Raw genomic sequence first — 19,545 nt, forward strand, 5'->3', positions numbered from 1 at the left:
AGGGTGGCTGAAAAAAAGCATATGCTACTAGCCACCTAGTACACAGAATGAGAATAGTACCTCATGAAGTTATGACTAATACAAGGAAACTGGGTAATAAACATGTGGCTTTATGTGACCGTTAACAAGGCCTTTAAAAGCCAGAATGCTATCAGAAAGGGGAAGCACCTCAAAGACAAGTGATAGGAACATTTTTTTTACTGCCCAAGGTCACTCTTAGCCTTGAAGAATCAAACAGAGCAAAGCTATACCTCAGAAATACATCATTCAGTATGAAGCCTGGCTACAATGCCCTGCCTTTCCTTTCCAATGCAGCCATATTATCCAACCAGACCTGCCTATCTTACAGAACTCTGTTCTGTGAAGACCCAGAGCACAAATCCTGTAGCTAGCAGCCAAAGAGAGGTGCACTGGTCTAGGCAGTACTAGGACAGATGGTCAAGAGAAGGATTTTTTTAATCCTCCAAACTTGAAAAGGAAGCACTGAATATGAACAATGGACACTTTCAGAACTGACCAAGAATGAGAAAAACAATGCTGACAAACTGCCAGAGGGCTCCAAGACTAGAGGAGCAGCTAAGAACCAAGGCCAGTGTCATTTGAGGAACATCTGAACAGAGCCCCCACTCTACCATGTTGTAGGCAATGCTAATACTCCATCATTGTCATGGGCATGAAATCATCCAAACAGGAGGCTGTTGCCTTCAATGAAAGCACAATGGGACATCATTTCTTACTACCTCAGCCTCTGAAGGCCTGGCACTACCATTTCTTCAATGCAGAACTTCTTTCCAAAACCAATGAGAATGCAGGTAGAAGATGGATAAAGCCTAAACTGGTGGCTCAGACATGTCAGTGTCCTTTAAAGAAATTTCTCACTGCCCAGAGGTGTTTGTTTTATCCTGGCAACTCTTCACTGTAATGGATGGTTTGGTGTTGCTTGCCAAGCGCCTCTGGCACAGGCTGGGAAGATGATACCAAGAACATGCTGAGTGCCAGATGCCTTCTGCAGAATGTCAGGTGTGACAGAAACAGAAGGCAAGAGGCCGGGGTGGGGGTGTACAGGGAGGGCAAGAAGGGGAGGGGAGCTACCACACGCCAATCCCAAGAGACATATTTTTGTAGTACACTCTGGGGCAGAGAGGGGAGCAGCAGTCTACTCAGTGGGGCTCAAGAGAGCCAGCAGGCCCCTGAACCCATGCACAGCACTACCGGGATGAGGATTCGAAGAGAGCTGTTCTCCAATTCTTTTGTGGGGATGACAAAATTGACAAAGAGCAGAGTGACGTGTGTCGTAAAATGAGCTTTAATGTCTCCCTCTCACAACATGACAGTACGGTTCCTCTGGAACCAGCGCTCGGCTTCCACGCGCGGCTGGCTTCCCGTGAGGACCGAAGCTGGCAGACCCCTGGCTGCTACTGGAGCAGCCCCAGGCCCCCGCTCAGTCCAAACACCCACCTAGGCCACAGCTCACCGGTGCTGCAGTTCTGCGAGTGACAGTGTCGATTCTGTGCACTATTCCATCTCTCTGAACTAACTGCTGCTCCACCAGCCCTCAGTTCTGTGAGGTCCGAAGGAACACGCTGCCTTTGCAGGGCCGAAATCTCCCATCATTGCAGGTTTGAATCCTCTGTTTCGTATCTTCTTCAGACATCTTAGACGTGTGAGCCAGGCAAACGATGGGACTTGCCCCCCACCCCCCCTGCAGAAGACTCTCGGAAGTCCTATCCAAGCTGTCACAAGTCAGCTTCCTGGGTGATGGCTCCCTTCTATGCCCAGCACAGTAGGGCAGTTCCAAAGAACTGCAGTTAGAAGCGAAGACGGACAGGAGTCCATCTTTCTGTACCCAGTCAGTGCCCATCTTGATGGCTTTCTCTCTTTCTTTCATTAACACGTACTTCTGCATGTACACAGAACTCTAGAAGGATCCTCCTATCTGAAAACTATGGAAATATTTTCTGAATTCATAGAACTATCCCCTTCGTTGAATAATGTTCAAACCGCAGACTGCTCTCTGCCTTCCCAGATATCTTCCCGTTGCTTGGCTTCCAGTCGTTTTCTCTCTGGAAGTAAGGAGAGTGTTAAAAGTGGGAGTACACTTCATACCCCCAGGGACTTTCCTTTAATCCAAATTATAAGCAAACTTTAATCATGAGACAGGAGGATTTCCTGGTCTTCTCTTACCTGATTCCAAGAGCTAATATTTTCAACTTTCCAAGTGCTTTGTAAGTGGAAACAATGTCACTAGTACTTTATAATAAAGAGAAAGATCTGGGGCTAACAGAAATAAAAAGTCTACGGAGTGGGGCACCTGGGTGGCTCAGTGGGTTAAGCGTCTGACTCCTGATCTCAGCTCAGGTCCTGATCTCAGAAGGGTCAAGGGTTCCGGCCACTTGTTGGGCTCCACAATCCAGTCTTGCTGATAATGTATTTATTTTAATTCCATTTCTCAACTGTGTTAGTGGTTCAATATAATTGCCTGTTATTCCCACTTCACTGATGTTTAAAAATTTTCAATAGGGATAGAGAGTATGTTTCAATATTCTTCTGCCTTCTTGCTCAAATGGAAATGGTAGCCACAGGGCTTTAGTTATATCAGAAAAAATATTTCAGAGGCAAATCAAATTTCAGTATTTTCAGAGTACTTCCAGGAGCCAAAATCTTCTGGGATGCACAATTCCAACATGGAAAAATGACCACATACAATGAAGGGAAACAAAGAACTATTTCTAAAAACAAAACAAAAACACAAATCTGGGCAATCCATCTTCAATTTTTAACAGAGAAGCTTGGTTTCCATTTAATACTTTACCAAAACCTGAGACAATATAGACCATGCATGATCTAGTGTCGTAAGCACTTCGTTAGGTGCCACAACACTAGTTCTAATTTCATGGCTAATCACTTACCTTTACAATGAAATGTACATGATAAGCCTAAGTGCTTCCTCTCAAGGACTATTATTTCAAATAATGTCTGTAAAAGATTTTGCAAGTCATGAACCAGGGGAATTATTACAGAAATCAAGGTGAGTTTAGAGTTAACACTTGCTATGTTAACATACCTTTCCAAATCAGCTGAATCCCTTATAAAATTCCTTTACTAAATATCTGACTGTACTTTAAGGGCAAAGAACTTGGGTCAGGAAGTTGACTGGCACTTGGAAACGTGAGAAAGAGAAATTCACTGCTATTTGGGCACCACCTTGTGGCATTATCCGAATATAGCAGCAAAGTTCTAACTTAAGAGGCAAAAAAGGCGGGGGCGGGGGGGGGGGCAGTCATCAAATTCCAAACTGAAGGCTAATTAATTCAGTGCCTTGTGACTTGGCTTTAAGACAGGCTTGAATTGGGATTGGGATTCTCCAGGGAGACAGCACTAAGGAAAACTGGCTTGTCTAAAGGATTCCAGGGTTTCTTAGGAAGGCACTTCGGTTCTGATTCTTACAAACTGGGTAAAGTTAGAAGGGGATCTAAAGGTAAAAGCAACGCTGGATGAGGGGCGCCTGGGCGGCCCAGCCAGGTAAGTGTCTGCCTTGAGCTCAGGTCATGATCCCGGGGTCCTGGGATGTAGCCCAGAATCAAGCTCCCTGCTCAGAGGGGAGTCAGCCACTCCCTCTCCCTCTGCCCCTCCCCCTCCGCTTGTGCTCTGTCTCTAGCTTTCTCACTCTCTCTCAAATAAATAAAATCTTAAAAAAAAAAAAAAAGCAGTTTTGGCCAAAAGCTATCATAAACTGGTTCTAGATTCCTAGAAAAGTGAGGAAACCAGGAAAGTGAACTACCAGAACTCAAATTTTTCAATAAACACATAAATTTAAATCAGAAAGGCTATCTGGGAAGTTCTAAGAAAAGAGATCCAGATGCAGTAGAAATATATAATGACTGCCCATAAAACCACAAGTCCAAAATCAAAGCAGTTCTGAAAATTTTTTTTTTAAAGTTTAGGGCCAAAACTCATTTGGTGGTAAATATAACCTGAAAAAATAAGAAGCTGCTTAAAGTCTTATATATGTCATTTTATGGAAGTCATACACTCTGTGGCGGAAATATTGTTAGTGTGTTTGATTTTGGTGTTATGAAATATATATTAAAATAACCATATTATCTTTCTAAAATTGAAAAAGTTTAGAATACTGAAACATTTTCTACCCTAACGCTTTCAAATAAAAGATTATAAATCTCTATTGCCAAATATATGTAAATATAACGGGCAACTCTGGTGGTAAGCCATATGAGAAACCAGTGAAGGCTGGGACACAAACTGAGAAACACAAGGAAAGAGTAGCAATGTGAGGCACACATTCCAAAACTCAGAACATGAGTAGAGAAGGACTTTTTAAAAGAGGAAATGGAAGCCTGGAGAGGCTAAGTGACTTGCCTAAGGTTACATAACCAGTGAAAAACTAAAGCTGGAACCTGGGTCCTTAATTCTTAAACCAGCATACTTTCCACTGTCCTGACATCTGAAAATATCTACAAAGAAATGAGAAAAATGAAAAAAAAATGTATTGTCAGAAAGATAAGGAAGCATGTCATCCCTTTAATAAAAAGAGAAAGGAAAGCAGATAATAGCTGACAGACTACATGAAAAGAGCTATTAACTTTACCTCCAACAATTAAAAAAAGTAAACTAAGTAAAGAGAAAGCTCAACAGCAGCCATAAGGGCAAGGAACGAAAGGAAGAAGAGAAAAATTCGTGTGAAGTGATTAACCTACAGCACACATGAGCTGGCCCTGCAGACTTTCATTTCCCAGTATGAGAAATCAACTGGCAGAAATGATTCTATTAAATGAGGTGACTGAATTACCACTTACCACTGAGGGAACGGAAGGGGCTGAAGATGAAAAAAAGGGCCAATTTGGTATCATTTCAAAAGAAAATAAAGAAAAGGGATGTAAATTAAAACTTTCAAAATCTACTTCTACACCTAAGAAAATAATGGAGAAAAATCATCACAAAATTCCCGGGCAGCCACCTACAGAGTAATAACCAACATGAAGATTGGAAGTACAAGTCTGGTCAAACTCATCTAATTGCCTTCTTTTATGGACTGACAGACCTGATAGACTGAGAAGTAATTTAAGTAACCTCTTAATTTTAGCAAGGTTTTAGATTTTAGGCTTACCAAGTATTTATATAATCATTAATATACTGGGAAATATATAGTCTGGATCACAGAAGGGTTAAGGGGGCATTTATAACTGTGGAGAGTGGAACGTTCATCAATGTATTAAGTGTCAGTACAAAGAACTATGTGCTATTTATTTAGCAATAGTTGGTAAACTGGTCAGTTAATCCTAGGGTTAACATTTTCATCTATGATATAGGTCAGGGATATAAATTTACTAAATAGAAGGCGAAGGCAAAAACACACATAAATACTGCATCCCAGAGAAAAAGATCACATTCAGATGAAAAGAGAAATGTGGGTAGAATGAAGGGCATTTCACATTAGGGAAGAAAAGACACACAGAAAATGCCACAGGACCTAGATTATGAGTCAGCAATGCAGCAGAGCCCTTGAAGGCAGAATAATGGAATGCCTAAATAGGATTTCAAAAGGTAGCAGTTGTGATTAAATTTTTTTATTACAGTTGACTAAGTATTCTATAGGGATGATTTTACTTTTAAGTTCTTAGTGATTTAATTAAGCGAACTAGGGAATCAAATCACTGTTTACTTACTCTGCCCTTCAGGCCTGTGACCCAAAAGATGCCTTTTAGAACCAGCCAATTAATCACCTATCCCCAGGAGTAAAATGGAAAGAAGTTATGAAATAAAATTCTGACATGTTTGAAAATGAGAGAGTAGCTTATTCTGAGAAGTAATGATATCTTCTATCTCCAATTTTAGGTGGGAATCAAGTGTTTTGATAAGTCAAACATGGGGAAATTTTATACATACTCCTGAATCTGGTCTTTCAAATGTAGTTTTATTGTTTTGTGTGAATCACTAGCTTAAAACATGATTAAGTCAAATACAAAGGATCAAGGATGATCTATGCTTTGATTTCCTGCTCTCTGTGTGGCTCTGATCTATTATGCGCTCTGCTGACTAAAAATCACGTCCCTATGTTCTAAGACCTACAAACTGAAGTTCTTATCCTCCAGATATACACAATATGACTTGCTTAAAATGATTTGGGTACTTTTTTCTTGATTCTTCCCAGGGTAATGTTACTTTCTCAATCTCCTTTAAAAAAAAAAAAATTTCTTACTTTCCTTCTCTATCTATAGGCTCCATGCCCATTGTGGAGCCCAACACAGGGCTTGAACCACAACCTTGAGATCAAGACCTGTGCTGAGATCAAGGGTCAGACACTTAACCAACTAAGCCACCCAGGAGCCCCTGAATCTCCTTTTTAATGAAGGACTAAGACATAGATTTCTCTTTAAAAGGGTAAGAAGACCAAAGTAAGGTGAGGGAACTTAGCAGGAAGTATTTAAAACTCAAAATCACAAATCCCAAATTCATTAATTAGGTTTTCATATGCAGTGTTCAACTCTGGGTTTTATAAAGAAAAATATAGAGGACTTAAAAGAGTTCAGAGTAGAATCATGAATGAAATAAGATTTATGAAGAAAAAGTGATGAATGTCAGTCATGTGTTCTTCAATGAACATACATATTGAGTATCTTTTTATGAACCAGACACTATGCCAGACAGCAGAACTCCTCAAGTGAAGGGGGGGGGAAAGCCTATCTATTCTATAGTACTATTTATAAAAGTACCTGTATCAGGATGGCACACAGATTTTAATTTCCATGCTAATTCTGATCAACTGGCAGTGGTCAAGTCAAAACTCACAAGAGTGTCATGACTGATTAGCACTGTTTGTCATATAATGGATGGGAAGCAGCAGTACATAACACATATTTCTCTTTACTGTCTCATTATAATAAACACTAATTTTCTAAGAGTCACATAAATAATAGTATCCTGAATTTGTAAAGCACCTTTCTAAATAAACGTTTTTACACGTTAACTTAGATTCTGCACAAAAAATTCTTCAGCGTAAGTCAGGCATTAGTTTTGCTTTGTTGGAAACTAGAGCAGAGTCTAAGAGACGAATCTGTAGCAACACAGCTAAAGTTAATGGCAAAAACTCTATGATAGCCGAGATTCCCTTATTCCTAAATAATCTGCCCTTGATCTCTAAAGATTAGAACAGGATGGTGTCCATATGCTCCTTATTTCTACAAAGGAAAAAAGAAAAGGGAACTGGCTTAAACTATTGTACAGATTTAAGTTAGACCTAGGGAAGAATTTTTTGACAGTGAAAGTTGCTAACCATTGGAACAGATAACTAAAAAAAAGCTTGCCATATTTTACTTTCTAAAGGTCTTAAAAATTCTTTTGTTTTTTTTCCCCTGGGGGGAAAAATGTTAATTACTACAAAAGTCCTTCAAGAGAGATTACAGTATTGTGGAGAGAGCATGGGTTTTAATTAGAGAGGCCTTGGTTCAAATGCCTCCTCTCAATTTACCAACCAGGTAACTTTAGGCCAGGTACTTCACTTCCCTAGGCCAGCTCTAAACTGGAGATAATTTATCTTTCATCATGGAATTATCGTAACTTATTACATTGCCTGGAGTTGCTTTCCCAACCTTTTACTCACAAAAACCTCGTCATGCTTTTATTCTTAAAATCTTCAGAACTAAAAACAATCCAATTAAAAATGGGTAAAAGACTTGAACAGGTATTTCTCCAAAAAGACAACATACAGATGGCCAAAGACACATGAAAAGAGGCTCAACATCACTCATCCTCAGGGAAATGCAAATCAAAACCCCAATAAGATATCATCTCACACCTGCCAGAGTGGCTAAAATCAAAAACAGAAGAAACAACAAGTGTTGGTGAGGATGTGGAGAACTCTTGTGCACTGTTGGTGGGAAGGCAAACTGGTACAGCCACTGTGAAAGATGGTATGGAGGTTCCTCAAAACATTAAAAATAGAACTACCATATGATCCAGGAATCACACAACTGGGTACTTATCCAAAGAATAAAAAAAAACTAATTTGAGGGGCGCCTGAGTGGCTCAGTCGGTTAAGCATCTGCCTTCGGCTCGGATCATGATCCCAGGGTCCTGGGATCAAGCCCTGCATCTGGCTCCCTGCTCCGCGGGAAGCCTGCTTCTCCCTCTCCCACTCCCTCTGCTTGTGTTCTCTCTCTCGTGTGTCTCTCTGTCAAATAAATAAATAAAATCTTAAAAAAAAAAAAAACTAATTTGAAAGGATACATGCACCCCTATGTTTACTGCAGCACTATTTACAAAAGCCAAATTATGGAAGCAGCCCAAGCATCCATCAATAGATGAATGGATAAAGAAGAGGTGGTGTATATATATACAATGGAGTATTATCGAGCCATAAAAAAGAATGAAATCTTGCCATTTACAACAACATGGATGGAGCTAGAGAGTGTAATGCTAAGCAAAAGAATACCATATGATTTTTCATTCATACATGGAATTTAAAAAACAAAGGAACAAAGAAAAAAAGGAGACAAACCAAAAAAAACAGACTTAACTATAGAGAACAAACTGATGGTTACTAGAGCGGCGGTGGGTGGGGGGATGGGTGAAATAGGTGATGGGGATTTAAGAGTACACTCATCTTGATGAGGCCTGAGTAATGTACAGAATTGCTGAATCACTGTATCATACACCTGAAACTAACTTAACATTGTATGTTAACTCTACTGAAATTTAAAAATTCTTCAGAACTGAAGTGAGAAGAGACAACTGCTTAAAATCATATTTTCTTCCTTACTGAAGGCAGATATCCTCAGCTGATTGTAAGTCTTAAGTAAAGGAACAAAATTTTTCCATCTAATTCTCCCAAATAAGAGCACAATGCTAGAGGACAAGTACCTAGTGAAATGCCAAATGTTGTTGATAGAGTATCACAGGAAATTTAAAATAAAAAAGTACTGAAAAAAAACATGCACTGGAATCTGTGTTAGACTCACCATACAATATTTCCACTATTACTAAAAACAGCAGCAGCTAACATTCATCATATACTTATTACAGGTGTATAGAAACAGGAGAGCACGCATTCCGATGGGTCTCGAAGATGACTAAGCATCTTTTGTGGATTATCTCACTTCATTTCCATTTTTATGGATGAGGAAACAGAGGCCTCCAGAGAATAAGTAATCTGCCCAAGGCCACCAAGACAGTAAATGGTAGAGCTTGTAGAGAGACCTAGGCAGTCTGATGCCACAACCTAATGTTATCCACTACGCTGTACTGATCCCTCCCCCCACAGTGGAAGAAGATGTGGAACAAAAATATCTGCTCTGTTTAATAACTAAATGGTACTTTTAATTTCCACAGGAAAAAAAAATTTTTTTTTTAATGAAAAAACTCTTTTGCAGGCAGGTATAAGAATATCTGCCTAAAGCATAAAGAAGTCAGAAGGAAATATATCAGGAATCTTCCATATGCGTTTTCTCACATAAGAAGAATGGGAGAGCTATGAAGCATAATAAAGGAAGAATCTTCTATAATCTGTACATCCTCAGCACCAAAGTGAGTCTTCATTCACAACTAAAGGCTTTCTTTTATTTTTTTTTTTTAAAGATTTCATTCATTTGAGATAGAGAGAGAGAGAGAGAGAGCATGAGCCGGGGGAGAGGCAGAGGGAGAGGGAGAAGCAGGCTTCCCACCGAGCCAGGAGCCCAATGTGGGGCTCGATCCCAGGACCCCGGGATCAGGACCTGAGCCGAAGGCAGATGCCCAACCATCTGAGGCACCCAGACGCCCCTAAAGGCTTTCTTTTAAAAAGTAAGTAAGAGAGTACTCACTGAGCCATTTTTAATTACATCACTGAAATGTCCGCTGGGTAAGTGGGCATTTAAATCAAATACTTCAAATGAAGCTGTATGCTAATGCACTTACAGAAAAACAGAGGGCAATACTCAAAACGTACCTGTGCAAAATGCCTGCCACAGTACACAGAGCATTCCAGTTAATGTGACACGCACAGGGTAGGGAGGCATGAGACACTGCACAAAGAGTCGGATCTTCTCCCTCTACTGATCTTCTGAGATAATTGTGGTTATCAGAGAGAAAGCACTTTCTTCAGAGATAACCAACTACTAAAGGGTTAAGGATATTACACATTCACCTTTACTCTAGTTCTATTATTGCCATCTATAAAAAAACAGTTTCTATATGGTCTGTAAAGGGCCTTTGAGTGAACATGCATTGGAAAAATCAAAACTGCCTCATTATAATCATTAAGGTTTCAAAAATTAGTTGGGTTCCACGCTGAAACTCCAGCACCTGCCATGACACACTCTGTCACTGGTTATCTGGCCAGTGCAGCTTAGAGTCCGCAAGCTGCCTGCTATCACCACAACAGAGTGGACAGGAAGTATTAATGGCCTTGTTAGACCGGCAATAAACAAGGAGTTTGAAACTTCAATTCGTTTAATGGAAAAATGAAGTTACTTTTTGGTAAGTGGAATTTTCAGAATAAATTGCCTTTGCAGATTCCAGAGTTCGTGGGCTCAGGCAATGAGACTAAAGCCTGGAAGGTTGACAAAAAGTCCTTAAGTGTAAAGCCAGAGTCCCTGACCTTTACATGTAAGTCAACAGCCTAAAAAGAGGGAAAGAGAGAGATTTTAACCTAAATTCCAAACTACAGGGAAAAAAAAACCCTGCTGTGGATCAGTGGAAATCTAAGAACTCGCAGGTACTGCGAAATAATCAGAAGATAGGTTAATCTAGATGTACTCTAATGGAGCCATCCAAGACTGTCTTTAGAGAAAAAAATACCTCCTACAGTTACTATCATCCATGTCAGTTGCTGACTTTTCCTTAATCTGTCTTCTACTTGCAACCTAAACCATTAGATAATATCATGGCAATCATGGCCCCGTAAAACCACAGCAAATGTTTTCTGCCTGGGAGACTCCTATGTCTTCACAGGAAAATTTTGCTCAGACTTTAGAGCAAGAACTATAGAAAAAAGCCATGGATGATGAGCTGAAAAGCCCAAACCTATCTCTTGGAAAACAATTAAAGAGCATGGATTAGGATGGCTTGGTGTGTGGAACAGGAGAACAAATCCTGAAATGTCTTCCCTCTAAACATAAGGCATGAAAACAATTTTAATAAACTTGAGAGGCTTCTAGGAAATGGAGTGGGCTTCATTCATTTTTTTTTTTTAAACACATGCCTTACAGTGAGTCTAGAGAACTAGAGAGGAACACCATCACTTCAACTCACCTCGAGCTTCCTGCAGTTTCTTGAGCTCTGCTTCCCTTTCAGTCTTGCTCTGTTTACTTCGAACCCCAAGGGCACTGATGACTAACCTTCTGGCTAGGGCTGCCGAAGTCTCAGGACGCTCCTTGGCTGGCTGCAGGAACTCTAAAAGGGAAAAAAGCGGAGGGGGGGGAGCAGAAGCAAGTAAGGAAGAGAAATCTAGCACCAAATGATTTAACTCTGTAATTAACATATAAAATAGACTAACAAGGGCTGCCTCAGCAGTAATTAACACAGGCCAATAGATGATGATCAGAGGAAACTAACATGGCAATATACAAACAACCCTGGCTTCGTTATCTGTATTAACACAATTTCTACAGTGACCCTTGCAAACAGTTCAACATTGAGGTAAACCAGAGAAGGATGTCATCAGAAAATGGTTGCTGCATTGCTTGGCTGTATCTTCCACTCTCTCCTCTCTCCAAGTGGCTGCTCAGATGCCGTATTTCCAAAATAGCCTTTTGTCTTTTCCTTAAAAACATACTTCCTTTAATGAGATCTTGCCATTTGCAACGACGTGGATGGAACTGGAGGGTGTTGTGCTGAGTGAAATGGGTCAGTCAGAGAAAGACGTGTATCATATGACCTCACTGATATGAGAAATTCTTAATCTCAGGAAACAAACTGAGGGTTGCTGGAGTGGTGGGGGGTGGGAGGGATTGGGTGGCTGGGTGATAAACATTGGGGAGGGCATGTGCTATGGTGAGCACTGTGAATTGTACAAGACTGATGAATCACGGATCTGTACTTCTGAAACAAATAATGCAGTATATGTTAAGAAAAAAAAAAGAAGATAGCAGGAGGGGGAGAATGAAGGGGAGTAAGTCAGAGGGGGAGACGAACCATGAGAGACGACGGACTCTGAAAAACAAACTGAGGGTTCTAGAGGGGAGAGGGGTGGGGGGATGGGTTAGCCTGGTGATGGGTATTGAAGAGGGCACATTCTGCGTGGAGCACTGGGTGTTATGCACAAACAATGAATAATGGAACACATCAAAAACTAATGATGTAATGTATGGTGATTAACATAACACTAAAAATTATTTTTAAAAAACGTACTTCCTTTAACATTAAAAATAAAAAAGTGATACGCCTTTAGAACTCTAGATGAGGTACAAGTGCTAGAAAAAACAGTAACACAGCTACCAACAAGAAAAAGCCCCTGAGATGACTGGCTCACCGGCATACGCTCTGGCTTTGGCCTTGGCCGCTCTTGTGGCCTGTGACAAGGGCCGGGTTTTCACCACAGTCTGCTTACTACCCAGAGCATCACGAGCTGTGAAGAGGAATAAATATAAGAAAGCAGAAGATATGAAGAAGAGTGATACAAAGGAAAATTTAAGGCTAGCTCTCAGTATTTCCTAGATGTCTAGATGTTACACCTTTTTTTCTTCATGGCAAACAAAAGAGATGGTCAGCTCTAGAAAATCCATGAACAGCTTGGCAAGTGATTATTTTATATCAGGGATCAGCAAACTATAGTTTTGTGACCAAATCCAGCCATCCACCTGTTCTTGTTAACATTTTACTGAAACAGAGCCATTTCTATTCGTTTGAATACTGGTTTAGGGATACTTCCTTGTTACAACAGCAGAATTAAGTAGTGACAGAGACCTTACACCCCAAAATATTTACTACCTGGCCCTTTACAGTTTGCAGACCCCTATTCTACATGGTTCAGAGAGGAACCAACATCTCTAATTTCTCTGAATGCCTCTGTATCACGTCTATCATGAGGCTAATGATATAAGTGAAAAGGCCCAATCATATATTCAGAAAGTAGGTATTATAATTTCGCACTGGAAAGATTCAAGAGCTACTTCAAATTCATTTGTCTGGGTGGGGAAAAAAAAAATCACAAAATGCTTCTTAAATTTCTACCTATAATCTGTTTATGTACGATCATAACTGACAGTTATATAGCACGTAACCTTGGAAGTTGGCTCTCTCTCCAAATTACGACTGGATTAAGGTGGAAAGGGAGAGGGAGAGCACATGGGTACAAAGTACTATGCCTCAAAAATCTGTATCTGCCATTTACCTACACTGGCTGAATAAAATGCCAGTTGGCTAGAATACAAGAGAAATAAGAACAAGTAGCAAGAGAAAATAGACAATAAGGAAAGACCACAGCAATCCACTGGGTGAATACCTGTAATTGGACTGGAGAATACTCCTAGGGCGTGTGTGTCATCCACCCATTTAATATCAAATCCTTTCTTTCTGCAACAAAACAACACAATTTTATTTCTTAAAATAAAATTTACTTTTATGAAACATCTTTCAAATAGAGTCTCATAAAGCATTTCATGATGAGATAAACACTCAACGAGCACACAGGTGGAATGGGGATAATGACACAAAAAACAGCTTGGAGGACAGAAGAAGCCACTGAATTCTAAAAGCAATAATACCGTCATAAAGAAATACCTGGGAGTATTTTACGTTCCCAGCCATTTTATAGACATCAACTAATTAATCCTCACATGTCCCTTGGGGAGGTGAAGTATTTATTGCACTATTTACAAGAGATGCTCTTACGGGCACAGAAGAAGAAGAAATGAAAGGAGGAAGCAGAGGAGGGGCAAAAGAATATTGGAAGAGGAGGTAGGCAGAGAAGGTCACCTGGATTTCATGCAAATGTAGGCACACGGAGAGAGAGAAAGAGAGGGAGACAGGTCATTTAAAGCAAGAAACAAACAAAAAAGAAACCCCCCAAAAAACAAAAAAAAAAAAACCAAGTAATTGAGAAAAAAGACAACTATAATCAGAGAGACTGACCTATTATTTCTAGCTGTAGAAAGGAAGTAAGAAAGGGAAAACAGGAAAGAATTGTGGCAAAGTCAGAAAAATTCAGGATAAAAGGTACAGGATCAGAGAAACATCAGACAGGATTAGAGAGAATCAAAAGAATGACTATTAAAAACACCTTTATTCTGGAGCAGAGCTATTATATTTTTTTTTAAGAATTTATTTATTTGAGAGAGAGAGAATGAGCACAATAACTATTCAAAATGATGACATTTTTTCAGCGAGGAACTTAAAAACTGCTCACAGATTCAACATAGTTCTGTAGAAAGGGCATGGGGCTGAGGGTCAGATACAAAAGGACTCGGGGTTCTGCCACCTTGAGATCTTGGGCAGATTTAACTTCTCTTGAAGCTAGGTCTGCTCATCTGTAGAAATGGGCATAGCACCTTCCAAACAGAGTTACTGTGAAAATGGAAATGAGATCATCTGTGACAAGGCAAAGAGCACAGTGTTGAGCACTTACAGGCATTTAATAAATGAATGGTGCTCATTTTTTATGACTAAGAGCAATATTCATCAGAAAGATTATTAATACTGATAAACATGGTGACTAAAATATAAAGTTGACTCGGGTACCTCTCAGACATTATTATAGGCTTTTGCACCGTGACCTTGATTTTATTTTTATAAAGCACTAATAAAGAAAGAAAAAGAGACAACAGCTAAAATATCTTCCTTCAGTCAAGAAAAAAAATGCTTTGAGGAAAAAAGGAATGAAGGAGGCTTTGAAGGTTAGAGAATTTCCTGAATGTAAGGGTAAGTTTGACCATGGCATAAAATGACCACAGGGGTTGGAGACTGAAAAAGTTCAATAGCAGAAGGGCCTGTATAATAAGAGTTTACAAAAAGCTTAGAAAAAGACCTTAGATGGGATCTGGAGAGCCTTTTAGACTTTGGAATGTCATAATCCTTTAAAATGCTTCTCCTCTTTTGGGAATGTTTTTGGGTTTGACAGAAAAATGGTCTTGCAGGTAAGATTAGGAAGAAACAAAGCAAAGGGAAATTAATAATTCATAAGAATTAACTAGCCTTTAGGAAATTCTAGACATCAACAAAACTAACCTTGGTTTTAAAAATCATTACTAATAACAATCTAAGGTAGTACTAATTTGAGATTTAAGCTCATTGACTGCTTTTTAAAATCTATTAGGCACTCTATATGGAACAGGCCCTGATATCAGACTGACTGACTGACCCAATACATTTAGCGGAAGGTCTTTGGAAAGATTAACTGTCCTCCAGGATCCAGTCACCCCCTTATTTCTTTTAGCTATAGAACTGATACCCTCCCCTCCATCCAAATTTAAGTGAGGTACATGGCTGCTAACTAATTTTGCCTGTTCTGGAACTTTATAGAAAAACAGGGTGCTTTTTTTTTTAAGAATTTATTTATTTGAGAGAGAGAGAGAGAGAGAGAGAGAGGATGAGCAGTGGGGGGGGGCAGGAGAGGGAAAAGCAGGCTCCCCGCTGAGCAGGAAGCCCAATGCAGGGCTCGATCCCAGGACTCCGAGATCATGACCTGAGCCAAAGGTAGACGCTTAACCAGCTGAGCCACCCAGGCGCCCCTTGTTGTTTTTTTTTAATGATTTTTATTGTTATGTTAATCACCATACATTACATCATCAGTTTTTGACGTAGTGTTCCATGATTCATTGTTTCTGCATAACACCCAGTGCTCCACGCAAAATGTGCCCTCTTTAATACCCATCACCAGGCTAACCCATCCCCCCACGCCCCTCCCCTCTAGAACCCTCAGTTTGTTTTTCAGAGTCCATCATCTCTAATGGTTCGGCGCCCCTTGTTTTTGTACAACAAATTTCACTGAATACAGCCATGGTCATGTGTTCACATACTGTCTGTGGCTGCTTTTGTGCAACGATGGCAGAGCAGCCTAAAATATTTCCTATCTGGCTCTGTAAGACGTGGGGGGTTAAACCCTAACTGACACAGAATCTTACAAATTCAAGATCTACATGCATGGAATTTTAAATTTAAATGTGTAGTATCAGACAAAAAACCTAGTTCATTTTTCGTATCAGGATTAGAATGTTAAAGTATAATCCTTCTTGGCATTGACTTCTCCCAGATCCTTAAGATCTTTTCCCTAATAACTTTCTTTCTGAAGCTTATTTTTTATTGTTTCTTTATTCCTGAAGCTTATTTTCTTCTTATAAACTAAAGATACAGAGGTATACTTCTGATTGTTTTACCTTGTCCTATATATGTATGAACTATGTATGAAGAGTTAATGCAATTGTTTTCAAACTCACATCAGTTTTAATTTATATTTTCACTAATTTAATAAAATTAAAACAATGAAATATGAGTGTGAAAAAGAAAAGATGTTGTATCCATAAAAACTTAACTGAATGCTTTGGAAGAGTAGAGAATGGTGAAGTCACTAAAAAATCCAAAAATGACTATCAATTATGTTTGGGCAAGACAGCTATAAAAAGACAGAGAAAACATTTTAACCTATAAGGAGTAAGCACTCAGATGCCTCTAAAGGTACATTAAAGTTCTCACTCCACTTTAGTTGATATATTATGAGGATAACATACAAGAACTCTTCTATCAATAGACCAGTAACTTAAAAGAAATAAAAAAGGCCTTAGCACCACATCAAAGACTGGCAAGTGACTAGACCTTTATATGTGTTGTTAAACTAGTTGACACATAACAATCATTTTTTTATTGTTCTCCACTTGACTATTTCTATCTCAGTGGTCAGAATAACCTCAAATCAATAATTTAATTTACAGTGCTGCTGAACTCTTTGGGCTCTTGGTGCTTGGCAGAAGAAAACACGTATCCTCTCAGGAGAAATCCTCTTCTACTGTAGACTTCAATTCCCATAAATAAAATTCCAAGGAAAATAGTTGGCTCACAGTAATAAAAAAAATAACTAAACCGCCAAAAAAGCAAGGCACCATGTGTGAGAATTTGCAGAAACAGAACTAAAAAGACTTCAGGTAAAGGAATTACCCGACACAAACCACAGAAGGTCTATGTTTAATACATTTAAGACATTTCTTAAATCTTGAAAATATTTTAGAAAAAAACAAGAAACTAAAAAAATGACCGTACAGATTTGAAAGAGAAATAGAGAACTTAGAAAAATGAAAAATATAAATGAAATTTAAACATTCAATGAACAGACTTAACAGCAAATTAAACACAGCTGAAGAAAAAATTAGTGAACTGGAAATAAGAGCCAAGGAAACTATTCAGAATGTAACAGAGACAAACACGGAAAATATAAAAGAGAGGTAACATGAAGATTAAGTGAAAAGGTCTAATATATATTTTCTTGGCATCTTAGAGAAGGTAAAAGAGAAAGACTGGCACAAAGGCACTACCTGAAGAGATAACTATGTGTTCTCCAAAACCAATGAAAAATCCTTACTGATTTAAGAAGCTCAATTAATCTCAAGAAGAATAAAATTTAAAAAACACAAAGCCACACCATACTAAAATGCACAATACAAGACAAAGAGAAACCCCTAAGAGCATCCAAAGAGAAAAGATAGATTACATTCAGAAGCAACGGTTGTGAACTTTCAGCAGGCTTCTTATTCTCCACAGAGAAAGCCAGGAGGCAGCAGAATAAATCTGCACTTTTCTGAGAGAAAAATGACTGCCAACCTAGAATTCTATACCTAGCAAACATGTCTTTCAAAAATGAAATAACTGAAATAATGCCATTAAAAAAACAATAAAAAACCCAACCAAGTTTGTTAACAGCAGATTGTTACTAAATTAAATGGTAAAAGAGTATGTTCCATGCAAAAAGAAAATGATTTCAAATGGAAGAAATGAGATGCAAGAGATATAAATGAACACAGAAAGTGGATCAATCTGAATGCTGACTCTATAAAATAGTAACATCAAATGGAGTTTAAAAAGAAAAAATGTTAAAAAGAAAACAGTCTCAATAGCATATCAGTTGGGGGTGGTGGAAAGGGAGGGAATGGAATTGGGAAATGGACTTAAAAAGCCCTTATACTGTTTGGAAAGAGTGTAAAAATACTAACTTTAGGCATTGGTAAGTTAAGCATGCATTTTGTAATTTCTAAAGTAACCACCAAAGAATAGAAAGAGTATCATTTCCAAACAAAATCGAATGAGAAAAAAATACCTCATCAATCCAAAAGAAGGCAATAAAGAAGAGAAAAAGATGAAACAAGTAAACACAAAAAAAGATGGCAGGCATACATCCAAATATATCAATAATTATAATAACTATAAATGGACTAAATGCATCACAAACACATCCAGAAGTTATAACTGAAAATACTCTTAAATGCTCAAAGTGGGGTCTAGAAAGACTATTTGGCATTTTTAAAGAACTTAGAAGACAGGCTTGATACAGATTTCTAAAGGACTTGGAAAAGACAATAAACAAAACTGATGCTAAATAAAGTGAACAACAGGGAATATGCAAACAAGAGATGATTTTTCAGAAGACATTTCAAGAAAATTTCATCCCGCCTTCCCAAACATGCCCAGCTATTTGCAAATACTTACTGATAACTGCAAAAAACCCGCAGGAGGTCTTCAGTACGAAATTCTTGGGGGAAGTCATAAATTTCAATGACATGTGGAAATTCACAATCACTGAGGTCAATATCAGAAACTTCATGGTTGTAATAATCAAATCTAGGTTCCTGGATGCTTTCTCTATTCTTCATATTGCCTGATAACTAGAGAAGAAGAAGCATATAAGTAACTGTTACATCAAGCCAGAGCATTATAAAATATCCTACCATATGTAAATAATCTGCCTTGTCTCCATACTCCAATTCCTTAACCTTTAGCACTGTCTCCGTATTAATGCTGTTCAAGAATACAATAATGACCAGAGGTCTATCATCCAGTTTATATTAACATGTGGAATACTTAAAAAGGTGTTGAAATTGCAACAAAGAGAGGCAATGCATGAAACTTAACTTGCATCTATCAACCAGAGTGTGAGAAAATGCAGAACGGTTAATGTGGTGAGATACAAATGGTACATCTTGGAAAATGAATTTCAATAGCTGAAGAGATGAATTAATAACATTTGTTTTATTTGAGCTTATTATCAGGCTCATCTCAGTTTCTTTTCTGGAAGTAAACAAAAACAAAACAAATTTTAAAAATGAAAACACTTTGTTAGTCTACCTTTTCTTGTATGTAGCTTACAAGGGAATTTGTTAAGACAAATGTGAGTGGTAGAAGTAATTATATTTAAGGTCTCTAGCATGACAGCGACCTATAGGAATTCCCACATAGCAGATTAGTTTAAAAAATAACAGTAATGGGTGGGAGGCGGAGCAAGATGGCGGAGGAGTAGGAGACCTAGATTTCGTCTGGTCTCAGGAATTCAGCTGAATAGGGATCAAACCATTCTGAATACTACGAACTCAACAGGAGACCGAAGAAGAGAGTAGCAACAACTCTCTGAACAGA

The 19,545-nt window shown here is 38.7% G+C and overlaps 1 protein-coding gene across 4 annotated transcripts in view; it reads right to left on the reverse strand.

Annotated features, from left to right (window-relative positions):
* Positions 1-1,288: 1,288 nt before the first annotated feature.
* Positions 1,289-19,545, reverse strand: part of R3HCC1L (R3H domain and coiled-coil containing 1 like) — a 96,949-nt gene continuing 78,692 nt past the window's right edge. For 3 of the 4 annotated variants that reach the window (XM_073904347.1, XM_025880440.2, XM_073904348.1), the window contains 5 exons: positions 18,622-18,797; positions 13,436-13,506; positions 12,464-12,559; positions 11,245-11,385; positions 1,289-2,063 (listed from right to left, as the gene is read on the reverse strand). In XM_073904347.1, the coding sequence (XP_073760448.1) occupies positions 1,996-2,063; positions 11,245-11,385; positions 12,464-12,559; positions 13,436-13,506; positions 18,622-18,797 (552 nt within the window). In that variant the 3' untranslated portion in view covers positions 1,289-1,995. The remainder of the gene's footprint in view (positions 2,064-11,244; positions 11,386-12,463; positions 12,560-13,435; positions 13,507-18,621; positions 18,798-19,545) is intronic. The other variant, XR_012381695.1, reaches the window with a different exon arrangement.

Source organism: Callorhinus ursinus, unplaced genomic scaffold (assembly GCF_003265705.2).
Source record: "Callorhinus ursinus isolate GAN/ISIS: 27379988/994484 unplaced genomic scaffold, GSC_fseal_2.0 scaffold20, whole genome shotgun sequence".
NCBI classification, from domain to species: domain Eukaryota; kingdom Metazoa; phylum Chordata; class Mammalia; order Carnivora; family Otariidae; genus Callorhinus; species Callorhinus ursinus.